Source organism: Chenopodium quinoa, unplaced genomic scaffold (genome assembly GCF_001683475.1).
Source record: "Chenopodium quinoa cultivar QQ74 unplaced genomic scaffold, ASM168347v1, whole genome shotgun sequence".
NCBI classification, from domain to species: Eukaryota; Viridiplantae; Streptophyta; class Magnoliopsida; order Caryophyllales; family Amaranthaceae; genus Chenopodium; species Chenopodium quinoa.
Window position 1 is genome coordinate 2,945,837 of NW_018742418.1, and position 13,980 is coordinate 2,959,816.

Sequence of the window (13,980 nt, forward strand, 5' to 3'; positions counted from 1 at the left end):
AACGGCGGGCCCAAAACTAATTGTCATCCCCGCCCTGGCGGGTTCCAAAACCATTCCCATCTTACTCGACACTTGAATATCCGCACCCACCTAATCTTCACCCAAAACCTGCATAATCCCCACCTCCAAATAACAACAATAATGCATAATATAATTTTCATTTAAAAAAAATACATAATAAGTTAATATTACGCAGTTTTTTTTTCTTTATTGTAAGACTATAAGTCTATCACAAAGTATTACTTCTTATATTTTTTTACTATTTTATTTGATTTAATATATATTTTAAAAAGTATAAAAGTATATATATATTTTTCAATATGGATGTGCGAGTATGGGGTGGTACTAAATGGGGCGGGTACTAATCTAAAATCCACCCCCGCCCACCACCCATAGAGGGTATGGTACCTCATCCCCATCCCACCACCCGCCAAATCGAGACCATACTACTTGACCCGCCCCATTAACACCCCTATTCATTATATGGTTTTTCTTTAATTATGACTGCTAACTAGAATAAAAATTATTACTCATTATACAACGCTTTTTGGTGTAGCCAACTACATCATATGACAAGCTGACATTGATGCGTATTTTTATGGGCTCCACTAAAATTTCAACCTTAGATGGATTGTAGTTTTAGACTTTGCACAATTTTGGGATAAAGGGACTAAATCTAAAGGATATGGAACAATTAAATCTAAGCAAGATCAAATTGTAACTAGGATATGGAGCTATTTAATCTAACCAAGACTAAATAACAACTAAATTGGTAGCTTTCTCAGCAAAATATCATATGCAATTCTCTTGCTAAAACAATTCATACGAATTGATCAATTATAACTCAAAACTTCTCTCCCTTCATTAATGAAAATAAAGAATATTTATAGGCAAACATCCCATGCCGTTAGGATAACTAAAAGATAAAATAAAATATATAAGGTATAAATACTAAATACTAATCCTAAATAACAAAATTTATCTTCTAATAATATTAGAAAATAATATCTTATCAAACTACTAATTCTACTCCAACTCTTATTCGATTAATCACGCGTAACTTTAGGATTGACACTACTCAACCTCATGATTAATAGACGACTCAATAAAAATAAATAAAAATAATAAAATGATGATACTGATGCTTTGGATACGCATCAGACACCCACCAAAATACTGATCGAGTAATCCCTCACTAACCAAGTAACCCCGGCCACACAACCCCTGACCGATCGAGTAACCCTGATCACACCGTGTAACCGGCCACATATGAAATTTTGTGATTTTTATAACATAATAACGACTTTATATTTCTAGTTAGAAATTAAGAATTATATATGGACACAAAAATTATTATAACCCATTTTAGAAAAATAAAAATCCTTCAAATACGGGAAAAAAAAAAATAGAAGGAAAATTTGTCAAAAAAAATCTTTTAAAAGAACCATTTTCTAAATAAAAAAAAATTAAAAAAAAAAAAAAAACCACCATCTGCAACCCCCACGGCCATCACTCCTCACCTGACCCCCTAAGACTGACCACCCAGCCACCCCGAACCCCCCAAAAAACCGACATCCCAAAACCCAGCCACCTCGAAATCCCCAAAAATCGAACACCCCAAAACCCCTTTTCCCCTTATCCCCGCCGGCGACCATCACCGCCATCTCCTCCTCGCTTTCTCCTTAGCTCAAGTCTTCTTTCTTTCTCCTTCCTCAACTATTCCATCATCTTCCTGCACTTTTCCATCCTTTCTTTCTTCTTCCTCACACCAAAATCCAAATCCCAAATTTCAATCGAATTCATTATCTCTCCTCAATTTACCTCAATCACTCACCCAGAAATTTCCTCATCAATTTACAATCCTTTAATCCCATCAATTAATTCAACAATCATGTATCAAAACATAAGTGATACCATCACCAATTCATTCTACCCCCCCCCCCCCATCAATTTCATAAACCTCCTTTTCAAAACCTTAACCCTAACCCAAATCCCAATCTAATTGTTGATCCTTACACCAATCCATTGCCTCAATCTTCCGCTTCAACTCCTCCTCTTTCTTCTTCCTACGCCCCACCATTTGCTCTTACTTGTTTGCTTCGAAGGGAGGTGGTGGTCGCCGGTGGGGATATGGGGGAAAGGAAGGGTCGGCCGGTGATGGCGATAGATCACTAGGGGTGGGGGATCTGGGCGGCGGGTCTGATTTGAGGAGGGAGTGGTTAGCTGGTGATTTGGGGGGTGATGGTTTTTTTTTCTCAATAATTAAAATTTAATTATTAAATAATTAGGTGGGTTAGAGGGTAGTCAGAAGAAATGGGAGGAAATTAGAGAGTAATTAAGTAAATTAGAGGGTAATCAAGTAAACAAGTTTCCTCTTGCAAAAAAAAAATGAACGTGGTGGTTTTTCTTAACCAAAAAGTTTTTAAAAGATTTTTTTCGCAAAATGATGCTTTTAAAAAAGGGATTCCCTGTTGATCTTTGTGATAAACAAAAAACGTTTATCTAGTGCTATTTCTATAAATAAATCAACATAAAATCTCAGTCAACATAACATTTTCGTAGATAAATCCACATTAGTGGGCCCACATTTAATAAAAAGTTGTTGATTTATTTACAAAAATGTCACTAGATAAACGATTATTTTATTTATCATGAAGATAAACTTGTATTTTCTCCTTTTAAAAGATTTTTTCTAACAAATTTTCCTAAATAAAAATATGAGGTCTGTAGAATTTTTTAGGAAAAATATACTTTAATAATCCCAACTGTAGGTGATTTAATTTTAATTATCCCAACTAAGGTTTATGATCTAATAATCCTAACTATGCTATTAGTTTGCCTCCAATGGTCCCAATGACCGATAACCTGTTGAAAGTGTTTTTATTTTTTTTTTTTTTTTTATTTTTTATTTTAATAGCCACGTGTCAACACATGATAGATCCAAAATAAAAATAAAAAATTAATAAAAACAATAAAAAAAAATCCCAAAAATTCGAGCACCTTGCCAGAACTCGGCCGACCACCCCCCTTAACCACCTAAACTTGCCGGTTGACCCCCTTTAACCCACCCCCAAAACCACCTCCTAGCCAAGCCCGACCCCAAAAACTCGAATTGTTCAAGCTTTGTATTTGAGGCTCCGATGACGATAATGTCACCGACCTGCCTGGGACTTTGCCGCCTACTTCAAAGCCATCGCCAAAGAACACGCCCGCCGTTACACCACCTCCTTCGACTAAAAAGTCGTTGCGAAGGTGTGACTGCAGGTGGTTATTTAGGGGTCGAGGTTGGCTGGGCAGGTGATTTTTGGGGTCGGGGTTGGTTGGGCACGTGGTTTTGGGGGCGGGGTTGGCTGGCCGGTTGGTTACGGTGGCTAAAAGGGGGTGGTCGACCGGGCCGGCGAGGTTAGGGGGTGGGGGGTTAGCGTTTCACGGCTGGGGAAAAGGTGACTGGGATTTTTTGTTTTTTTTTACAAAAATTTTAATTTTTTTTTTTTTAATTTTGGACCAATCACGTGTTGGCACGTGTCATGGTTACCTGTTATAATAGGTCGTTGACTTGGTGTTGATCGGTTGGGACCATTGGAGGCAAACACATAGCATAGTTGGGATTATTAGATAATAAACCTTAATTGAGCTTATTAGAAGTAAATCGCCCATAATTGGGATTATTAAAGTTTATTTATTTTTTACGACAAATGGTCAACATTGTTATGAAGTTCATGGACTTTGGCCAACTTGATGAGCAACGAAGTCCGCAATGAAGAAGTGATTCAAACTCTTTCTCCGCTCACATGGAATTTACACAAATTACTTCCCATTTTTCAATGTCGCCGTTGTTGGTGGTGGGTTGTTTCTCATGTCCACCATTAACGTGTTTGTTACTTCTCCACTTCCCTTCTTTTCCGTTAATTATTCTCTTAATATTAATCAAAACTTGCCCTTTTCATATTATCAATGCTTTCTTCAATCATCTCCACTATGAATTTCTCTCTCTTCTTCTCATCTTTAAGCTTCAATAAGGTAAAAAATTTAAACTTTATACGGCCCGATTGGTAAGCGGTCATAATAAGTACCTAGGAATGATAATGAATTTACATATTCTGTATTTTTAAATATAATTTCTGCAGTAATATATTATTTTGATTCTGGGTATTTGGTTGCATTTGTAGGCACTGAAATTGGGGGTATGGTCAATTTGGTTATCTGGGTTTACATTAATTTGCTTCTCATTTTATGCAACTCAGTTCTTACCTACTGTCAAAGTTGAATTCAGAAAATCCAGTTTTTTGTACCCAAGAAATTCAGCTGATATGAGTGATCCCACTATAACCCTTTTTAGTGCTCCAAGCCCGTTTAATGGCTCTGTAGGAAAAAGGCAGGGTCTTGCTGTTCGATCATGGCTAGGATTATCTCCTAACATCAATGTTGTTTTATTTGGCAATGACCCATCTGTTCAATCCTTTGCTTCTGCCTTTGGCTCTCGAGTTTATGTCGAATCCGACATCGATTTCTCGTAAGTGTCCATGATTCTTGTCTTTTTATCTTTGTCAAACCTTATAATTTGTGATAAAATTCTTAGAAGCATGAGATATTTATGTGATCATGTCACATTATTTTTTTATTTCAATGATGATAGTTGCTTCCATACTTGGCCTTGTAAATTTTATTGAGTGTTATAGGGTTGAATTGCTGTAATCAGGAGTTACATAGCTAGAATCCTTCTCAAATTAATTAATTGTTTTGGCCTTTTGGATGTGTGTAAAATATATATGTTGGCACTTGATGTTGCTACTTGATGCCCTTTTCTTTTTCATAATTTCCTATTGATCCTTGCTGTTTTGAATATCAAAATCTTAGGTTGTTCAGACGCCGATTCCTTTTTTATAAGCAGTAGATATCTTATCATGAATTCTTGTAAGATTTTATTTTCTACATTATTCTTGGATGGAAATGTGCAAAAATTGTTCTGAAGTTATACATGCATAAGTTGTGTGAATGTGATTGTTTTTGTTGCCTACTAGAGCTTCTGTTCTGTGTATAATTTAACCTTAACAAACGATTTTTATAGTTTAATATTGATTTCCAGTGAGAATTGTATAATTTGAGAAACAAATTTGGCCTTGCTAATGCAGCCAAACATAAACAAGCTCAAAAAAGTTTGTGTGTTCTTTTATGTAGATTCCTAAATGTTCCATTCTTCCATTCCATGGTTGGTAGAGCTGAGGCATCCTCTTCAGATATATCTGTTCTTATTCATCCTGAAACCATCCTCCTTCAAGACTTTCTTTCCACTGTAAATCATGTTTATGAGCTTGATCATGATTGGTTCCTTATTGCCTCCTCAAAAAGAAGTTATTTCTTCCCGTTCTCTTTGGATAATGTTGGAAGGCAATGGCTAAGAGAGGATGGTATACCCATTTCATTGCAGAAGGTATCAAAGAACCTTGTACAAATTCAATGTGGATGGGTCTATTAGACAAATTGATTGAAATTTTGCTCTATTCCATCAGTTGCAGGAGGTTCTTGCTCAGACATGGCAATGGGATTATTGCAGAGGGAGGATGCTTATGGCTTGGAATAACAAGGATCTGCCTTTACATATGGGCGTTCTCCCTCCCTTCTTATATGGGAAAGGAGTACATAATCATTGGTTCGTTAATGAAATATATCATTCCAACTATAGGTTTGTGTTTGATGCAAGTTGGACTATCTCTAATTTTCACGTGCAGGATTCAGATGATCATGAACCTATTCAATCTAATAGAGAGTCCACTTTTGTTGATCATACAAAGACAAACTGGGAGTACAGTGGTAATCTTCAACTTGCAGAATTGTATGGCCTATTATCTTCTAATCAAGCTAATTTCTCTGATTTCGCAAAGCTTGTAAAGTGTGATGGAAAATTTATGTTTACCAACAAAGACCAGAATATTGTTTATTCACCTAAACTTTACGGCTCAAATAGCTTGTGGAAGGGGCAAATCCTGCAGTCTACGATGCAAAAGAAACTAAACGCTTGTCTTGCTGGATTTAGCTCCTCTGCTAGGATTATGAATTGCTCTGTTGAGAGCAAGATGAGTGGTCCTGTACCCCTACATCTTCCATATGGCTTAGAAATTCTCCTGTCTAATTTAGCTGATGAAAACAAGACCGTGGTGCTTGCTGTTGCTGGATACAGCTACAAGGACATGTTAATGAATTGGGTTTGCAGATTGCGGCATTTAATGATTAATAATCTTCTTGTCTGCGCCCTTGATGATGAAACATACGAGTTCTCTATCCAACAGGTAACAGATATTCTCCTTTGGCACTCAGCTAGAGTGTTTGCATTTCTTATTTCTACTTTAAAAACCTAGGAGTCCCATATTATGATGCTTTCCCATTGTCTTAAAATGATTTTGTCATTTTCTTTACAGGGCATCCCTGTTTTCAGGGACTCGTTAGCACCAAGAAATATCAGTTTCAATGACTGTCACTTTGGGACTAAGTGCTTTCAAAAGGTCACCAAGACAAAATCCAGATTAGTTTTGCAGGTTTTGAAGCTGGGATATAATGTAATTTTAAGTGATGTTGATGTTTACTGGTTCAAAAATCCAATTCCATTACTACAGACTTTTGGTCCTGCTGTATTTGTTGCACAATCTGATGAATACAAAGTATCAGGTAATCTTAGTCCCAATGCATGATAATTTTTTATTTTCTTTTTTTTTTTGTACATCTGACTTTTGGCGTACACAGCATGTATACAAGTGCTGAAAAAACTCTCTTCAAAAGAGCAAGAACTATTTACATTAGCAGATAGAAGATTAGATTTGTAGATAGCAGATAATAGATACTAAATTTTACTAGTAGACTGTAGATCATGAATTCTGTAGTATTTTGCCTTTTGGAAGTATACTTGTGTAGTATGACATATAACTACACAAGGATATGGGTACAATTTGCTTTACATTGTAGCATAAGGTAAATATATAATATTCTAAGGGGCGCCAAAAAGTGCTTATGGGTATTTACAATTTTAAATCAGATATCCTCTTCAATATGCTCCCGTTGTTTGCTTATCGGAAAAGTGTAGATTCACTTGAATCCACTTTTTGAACACCACCTTATAGTTAAGTGACTAACCAGGATTTAATACACTCTTTTTGGCCCAATATACTTTTTACCAAATACCCCCATTATATGTGTCAAACAAATAAAAGAAAATAAGACTTTACAAATTCTTGCAAAATTCATGTCTGACATGATTTATGTCAAACTCAAACTCAATCTTATTCTGATCTCAATTTCATCTTCTAGTGCCTATTAACTTACCAAGACGCTTGAACTCTGGATTCTATTTTGTTCGGTCTGATGATCCTACCATTGCTGCCATGGAGAAAGTGGTGATGCACGCTATGACTTCAGACCTATCCGAGCAGCCAAGTTTTTATGACACTCTATGTGGTCTAGATGGCGCAAATCGTGTTGGAGATAATAGATGCTGGGAACCCAGAACAAATCTTACTGTTCAATTTCTGGACAGGAACCTCTTCCCTAATGGTGCTTACCAAGGCTTGTGGGAGGAAAGAAATGTTCGAGCAGCTTGTGTAAAAAAGGGATGTTACGTTCTTCATAATAATTGGATTAGTGGTAGGACAAAGAAGCTAAAACGTCAGGTACATTCAGGTCTATGGGACTATGACATCAGCTCAAGGATGTGTTTGCATAGCTGGCAAAGAAGGAAGGTGCTAAAATAGCTGTAGGAATTCAAACCTCTTGACCTTGATTTTAAATAAGCTGAACAGCTGATTAACAATGTGCAGTTCTGTTTGTTCCCAAACTGGGTCTTGGTGTGGCCTTGCTTTGGCAGAAAGAACACAAGGTCAGTAGAATCTCACTCCAAAATGGATATAAAAGAGATACATTAGTGCATTTGCTGGATTCTATGCATGCTGACCATATTTCCCTAAAGATGTGCTTTTTTTTTTTTTTTTTTTTTTTTTTTTTTGCTGACATGCTGAAGAGCTGCTTTAGTTTCTGGGACTAGTATAATACATCTTTGGAAATGAAAATAAAAAAGTAAGATGTTGAATGTCTGCATGATCTAAAACCTATCAGGAGCTTCTTCCAGGAAAATAGTATCAAAAGGTGTTCTTCCAAGACCATTTTTGTTTAAGATTTTGATCAGTGTGGAGAATAAGGAAAGGATGATGATTCTTTTTTCATGTCTCTGATTAGAGGGTGCTTCCTAGGCTGTCTGACTCGAGTGACATCTATAGGTCATCCAAGATTTTATGGTATGTTATCCCTCTATTACCTTTGAAATCAATGTCTGTCCACAAATCTAAAGTGCTTATTTTTATGTAACTAAGATTCTTGGCTTTGCACATATGCTTTAAGTTGGCAGAACTCTGTGATATAGATGTATGCTTATGTGTTGTATTCAAACAGTATAATCTATGTTGTTCTCTGCAAATACTTGGGAATTTATTGGTTGCATACATAGTGATTGTTTAATTACAGATACCGTAAGAAACATGATTCAAATCATGAATTATCTTATATTCTACAAAGCTACCAGTGGCCTCTTATAAATCCATTGAATTCTTGGAGCCATAGCTTTAATTGGTTAACTTAGACGCAAATAAACTGTGTAAACCCGTCCTGTTGTGTCCATTGTCACGGTTTCATGTCTGAAGACTTGATTGAAGCCAGTTTATAACTTCTGATCTTAGGAAACTTAGTTTGAATCCAGTACTTGGTGCTTAGACAAGACTTAAGTCGCTTAGAAACTTCAGGCTGGATTTGTGGATTACATTGTTTTTAACTTCCCATATAATTGACATATATAGTTTCCTTGATCTTTATTTATATCAACAAAACCTTAAACAAAATCAGAAAATGACAATTTCTTTACCATTATGATTGAATATGTCACAATTATTGCTGCCCTTTAGCCTTATGCCTGCCCAAATTTTCTTACAGATTCAGTGTTCTGACCCTGAAAGTATTAGTCTAGATGAATGTGTACTTTTGTCTTCTCAACAAACTTATACCATTCTCATTCTATAGAATTACAGGGGTAAAGATTTAGAACTACTGTAATTTACATCTCATATATGATAAACATATATATAAGAGATTGTGGTCATAAATAAAAGAAATGCTGAAGTAATGTACTTCCGATCTCCGATAAGAAATAACCAGTCGGAGAAACATTCTGTTCTCACATACAAAATCAAAACTCTTTCGATTTTAATTTGATGTACCAATGTTCTAAGTTATAGTTGAATCATGTTCATAACACAAACGATAAACCCTTGGTCAAGATTGCTGTGTATAAAACTGCTAGCATTCCACCAACAGGAATTGTCACTGCCCAAGAAGTGACTATCTCCTTTACTGTCTCTGCTCTGACACTATTTAGCCCTCGGGCAAACCCTACTCCCATTACAGCACCCACTAATGTATGAGTTGCTGAGATAGGTAACCCTAGCTTTGATGCAAAGAGAACTACCGATGCAGCTGCAAACTCTGCGGCAAACCCTCTTGTTGGTGTGAGTTCAGTGATCTTCTTTCCAATGGTTGATATCACTCTGTATCCCCACATCGTAAGACCTGCTACAATCCCAAACCCTCCCCATGCAAGAACATCTGTTGGGATATGAATCGCAGCTCCTGCACTAGCCCCTCCTTGCAGTAGAGATAATGCTGCTGCTAAAGGACCAATAGCATTAGAGACATCATTTCCACCATGAGCAAATGACATGAAGCACGCTGAGAGGACCTGCATATATCCAAACACACCATACACTATCTCCAGTTGGGTTCCTTTAGGGCCGGCAATATCAGAAAGCAGCCCAATGTTCTTCTGCTCTTGATGATCAGGATGGTGGTCATCTTTGTGTTGGGTTGTCATTGATGAGTTGGATTTGGCAAGTAGGTGGCCTAACTGTATGTTGATCACTCGATAAACGATAACTGCTCCAACTGCTCCACAAGCCAATGCCTGGACTATAGCCAGTGGAAGGGTCTTGCTAAGAGGGAAGGCAGCAAATGATATTGCAGTTACACCCATGAATACTGCTATTGGTGCAGATGCAGCAGCAGCCTGTCCTGGATTCTCAGCACTGTAAACAAACTAGAAAAGGGATGCCAGTTAGATCTTCTGAATTCTGTATCAATTGAAGTTTCTAAATCAAGTAACAATTTCATGACCTTTTTTTTTACTTGATCTCATAAGCTATAGGCAAAATTCCCAAAAAGATAATCATGAATAAAGTGAAACTCATATCTAGAAATCATCAGCTGAAGTGTCATGAAACAAATACATACCCTGCGGATACATTTGTACACGAGAAATGACATGGCTGCACCTAGTACGGGTGAAAAAATCCATGAAGAAGCAACCTTTGCCAGTGAGCTCCAGAAGACTGCATTAGCTCCTCCATAGACAAGGCCAAACCCAACCATGGATCCTACTATGCAATGAGTAGTTGAAACTGGCCAGCCATAATAGGAGGCCACCTGTGAAGCACATTATAGATTGTCAATCCTGAGCACATATGCTGCATGTCTGCATTATGCTAGTCTCATGTTCATTTCTTACTTTTGTGTTCTAGAGGATTGCATGTTGCATCCAGTGGTTTAAGGGTAACCTTAAACGCAACTGCGTAAGGCTTGTCGGCTGTAGGGGCACTGACATGTTTACTCTCTCTGCCATGGCCCGTCTGAAGTATTCCGTGTGAACTAAATTTTTAAACAGTTTCTCTGCTTCACTGCTTGTATATTACAATATGATGCTTATTATAGTTTTCAAAACTTCATGAAAATACAGTTCGCACAGCTCAGGTATTGAAAATACTATTCGTTGTTCTAATAATAGAAATAATCTTGAATTTGATTATTTGAAGTTCTATGCATTCTTCAAGTTCTATCTTTTTGCTGTTTTTGTTTAAATTATTTGCATTTTTGACCTTGAGACCTTTAAAGAAGAGGCCACATTCAGAATTTTACCAGAAATTGAATACACATTAATACAATACTTCGTTCCTGTGTAATATGATTTGTACCTTTTCTATGTTTTACAAATTCGAGCAGAAAATCATAATTATATTCTTGTTACTTGCTTCTATTTCGGATTCATATATTGCTATTATATGATAAACTATACTGATGAACCAGAGCAGGAACCTCGGAAATTTACCTGTAACCAAGTCCCAGCAGCTGCAAGGGAAGAAAGAAGTCCTGCAAACAGCAAAGTGTCCTTCCCCTGAAACACATTAGCAACAAGAATCCCCTTCTGCATTGTACTTGTAACATGTGTACCCATCAAGAGCGCCCCAGAAAACTCCAAAACAGCAGCCGTCACAACAGCCTGTCGTATCGTCAGAGCACCCGAGCCAACAGATGTCCCCATTGCATTGGCAACATCATTCGCGCCAATGTTCCAGGCCATGTAGAACCCACAAAGCAAGGTCATATATGAAAGCACCTTAGTCTTAAGCGGCATCCCTTGACCAAGGGACTGCATAAACAAGGGGAAAATCAGAGCAGCACATGCTATGCATACTGATATAGCAACAGCTGTTCTGGATGATATGTGAAAAGCCTTAGCCATTCCAGATAACTCATCCATTTTCGCCGCCTCTTCATCATCAGCCTTAATCTGTTGATGATTGGCAATAACTTCTTCATGTTCTTGGCCCCCTGCATCAGCAAAGGAAGACAGAGAAGCAAGAGGGTAGTTAAATCTTGAAGTCCTTAACCTCAATATTGAATGAGAACCTGATTTGAGTGGTGGTAGTTGAAGCTTAAAAAGAAGGCAATCTCTATTGTCTTTGTTTAAGTAATTATAGTGATGCTTAGGAAGGTAGGAAGCAGTAGCAGCAGCCGTGTTTCGGGTTGCAGATAAGAGGCAGGAGGAAGTCATGGCTGATCAACCCGAAGAGAGAGATAGCGCGAGAGGAATGAAAATGGTTGGTAGAAGTGAATGAGAAGAAATGAGAATCTAGAACAAAACTATTCAGTTGAGCTCTTAGCCAAGGAATCTGAAGGTGATTGTGAGATGAGAGAGAAAGTGGGCATCAAAGCAAATTGGAATTAAAGTCATGTTTGGTGGATAATGGTGAGTATGAATTTGGATGTTTGTTGTGTTTGCTTGAAATGAGTGGTGTGTGTTTATGTGTGTTTCTTTAGACTTCCAATATCATAACCACACAACCTTTCTTCTGTCAAAAAAATAAAAAAGGTCTCTATTATCAGATTCTTAACAAATTAGAGCTCTTATCTATCTATTGATGAACAAGTATTTACATGTTTTTATCATTTTATGAAGACTGTTTGTCTTCAAACTGTCAAAGTACCTTATTTTGATCTAACATCTGTAGTGATTTGATGGAATTAATGGTGAATCTGAAAAATGAAGTAATCTAGAATTGTGTAGTTCACCTAATGATTTTATTTTTTGGGATTTGGGTAGGGTGATTAAAAAAAAAAAAAAAATCACTCCTGCTTATTCTCCTCGCTTTATTTTAAAAACTTATTTTTATTTTAACTAGAGTGGGTAACACGCACGATGCGCGTCATAGCTAGTAATATTCGGGGAGCTTTTTCAGTATTTTGGTTACATTAATGAAGAAAAACATGTAAACAAATATTTTAGGGGTATAAATATTCGCACACTATTCTAAATAGTACAATTAACATTAATAAATGCAAAATAAAAACATGTATTGTACATATTAATGAGAGTAAACATGTAAATGGACATTTTAAAGAGTATAATTGGCAATATAATATTCATAAGGATAATCTTGTACTTGGTAAGAAATGTTGGTCTGATTGACTTGACTTGAAAGATTAAAAAATTGAATTAGACCAAAACTTATTTTGGTTTTCGCATTACTCGTACTTAATACTAATAAGATGAAATATTTAGAATATTAAAAGTATATTAATAAAAATTGAATATTTGGAACACACGACAAATTTAATGAGATTTATTCTGATGATGTTTTTTCTTATACATAAGTGTAAGAACGATTAGAGTTTAGTTTTAGCATACCATCACGTTAGACCATAAATATTTTAGACCAAACCTTAATAAATTTAGACTAAAACACCTCATCTTTAATTGCTGAAAGACAATTTGTTACTTCCAACGATGTTGTATTCATTCACCTTGTTCATTTTACTATTTAACAAAAAAAAAAATTGTTCATTTTAAAATCAAGGATTTTTTTTTTTAACTTATAACACCACAAAAAAATGAAAAATGGAATATAACACCAAAAAAACAAAATTTTGATTTCACCACCACTTAACGGATTTCCGTTAATAGGGCCCACAACAGACACATGTTAATAATCTATTGGTTAAAAAAATTAAAAAAAAGAATAATTAAAAAAAAAAAAACCTAAACCCTAACCAGTAAAAAAAAAACCCCACAAGTACCGCAGTTGGAAGGTTTCAACCTTATGATGACCTCAAGGAAACAAAGGGAATCATCAACCAATTACACCAAACTTTGCTTAAACTTGATATATACTTCTTGTATTCCACAAATATTGCAACAAGGATGAAATTACACATCACAAAGCACTTTTTATATGCTAAATATGTATAATTATATAAAAGTAAAAATTATAAAAAGGTGATATTGTGAAAGTATTTTACGAGACGAATCTAACAAGACCCCACATTAGACATGATTATATTTTACTTTACGTATAAATCATAATATGTGGTCAAACAAGTCTGATTAATAGTGTAAAAGTCTTCTTATTACAATATTAATAAAACGGAGGAAGTAACTACATAGGGAGCATTTATTTGTCGATTGTCTTAACCAATGCTTTACCTTTCTGACTGTCTGTACAAGTTTATTGAAGATGATATTGGGCCGTCATTTTAGTTTGTTCAGGTATCTGGTCAAAATGGCCCATTTGATCCACCTATTCACCTTACCAAAGTATAAGGACCAATGCACCTTGGCAA

The 13,980-nt window shown here is 36.1% G+C and overlaps 2 protein-coding genes across 3 annotated transcripts; one reads left to right on the plus strand and one right to left on the minus strand.

Annotated features, from left to right (window-relative positions):
* Nucleotides 1–2,754: 2,754 nt before the first annotated feature.
* Nucleotides 2,755–11,272, plus strand: LOC110709353 (beta-arabinofuranosyltransferase RAY1-like). 2 transcript variants are annotated; one of them, XR_002508919.1, is made up of 8 exons: nt 2,755–4,020; nt 4,170–4,513; nt 5,179–5,431; nt 5,511–6,287; nt 6,417–6,663; nt 7,300–7,864; nt 8,006–8,279; nt 11,167–11,272. XR_002508919.1 is itself a non-coding variant. In XM_021887567.1 (6 exons), the coding sequence occupies exons 1-6, from the start codon at nt 3,955–3,957 to the stop codon at nt 7,737–7,739; spliced, it is 2,127 nt and encodes a 708-aa protein (XP_021743259.1). In that variant the 5' UTR covers nt 2,755–3,954; the 3' UTR covers nt 7,740–8,555. The 2 variants fall into 2 exon arrangements, 1 of the variants encoding a protein (XP_021743259.1); XM_021887567.1 differs by lacking the exon at nt 11,167–11,272 and having other exon boundaries at nt 7,300–8,555.
* Nucleotides 8,993–12,493, minus strand: LOC110709363 (inorganic phosphate transporter 2-1, chloroplastic-like). The gene is made up of 3 exons (XM_021887577.1): nt 11,189–12,493; nt 10,318–10,509; nt 8,993–10,123 (listed from the first exon to the last, which is right to left on the minus strand). The coding sequence occupies exons 1-3, from the start codon at nt 11,912–11,914 to the stop codon at nt 9,281–9,283; spliced, it is 1,761 nt and encodes a 586-aa protein (XP_021743269.1). The 5' UTR covers nt 11,915–12,493; the 3' UTR covers nt 8,993–9,280.
* Between the last annotated feature and the right edge of the window lie 1,487 nt (nt 12,494–13,980).

What these genes read in the sequence shown, in the direction of transcription:
- LOC110709363 (XM_021887577.1), bottom strand. Translation starts at nt 11,914, where the DNA reads ATGACTTCCTCCTGCCTCTTATCTGCAACCCGAAACACGGCTGCTGCT. An exon ending in CTGCTGGGACTTGGTTACAG is followed by an intron (nt 10,510 to 11,188) that starts GTAAATTTCCGA and finishes TGTGCTTCACAG; the next exon opens with GTGGCCTCCTATTATGGCTG. An exon ending in TGTACAAATGTATCCGCAGG is followed by an intron (nt 10,124 to 10,317) that starts GTATGTATTTGT and finishes TCCCTTTTCTAG; the next exon opens with TTTGTTTACAGTGCTGAGAA.
- LOC110709353 (XM_021887567.1), top strand. Translation starts at nt 3,955, where the DNA reads ATGCTTTCTTCAATCATCTCCACTATGAATTTCTCTCTCTTCTTCTCA. An exon ending in ACGAGTTCTCTATCCAACAG is followed by an intron (nt 6,288 to 6,416) that starts GTAACAGATATT and finishes TTTTCTTTACAG; the next exon opens with GGCATCCCTGTTTTCAGGGA. An exon ending in TGATGAATACAAAGTATCAG is followed by an intron (nt 6,664 to 7,299) that starts GTAATCTTAGTC and finishes TTCATCTTCTAG; the next exon opens with TGCCTATTAACTTACCAAGA.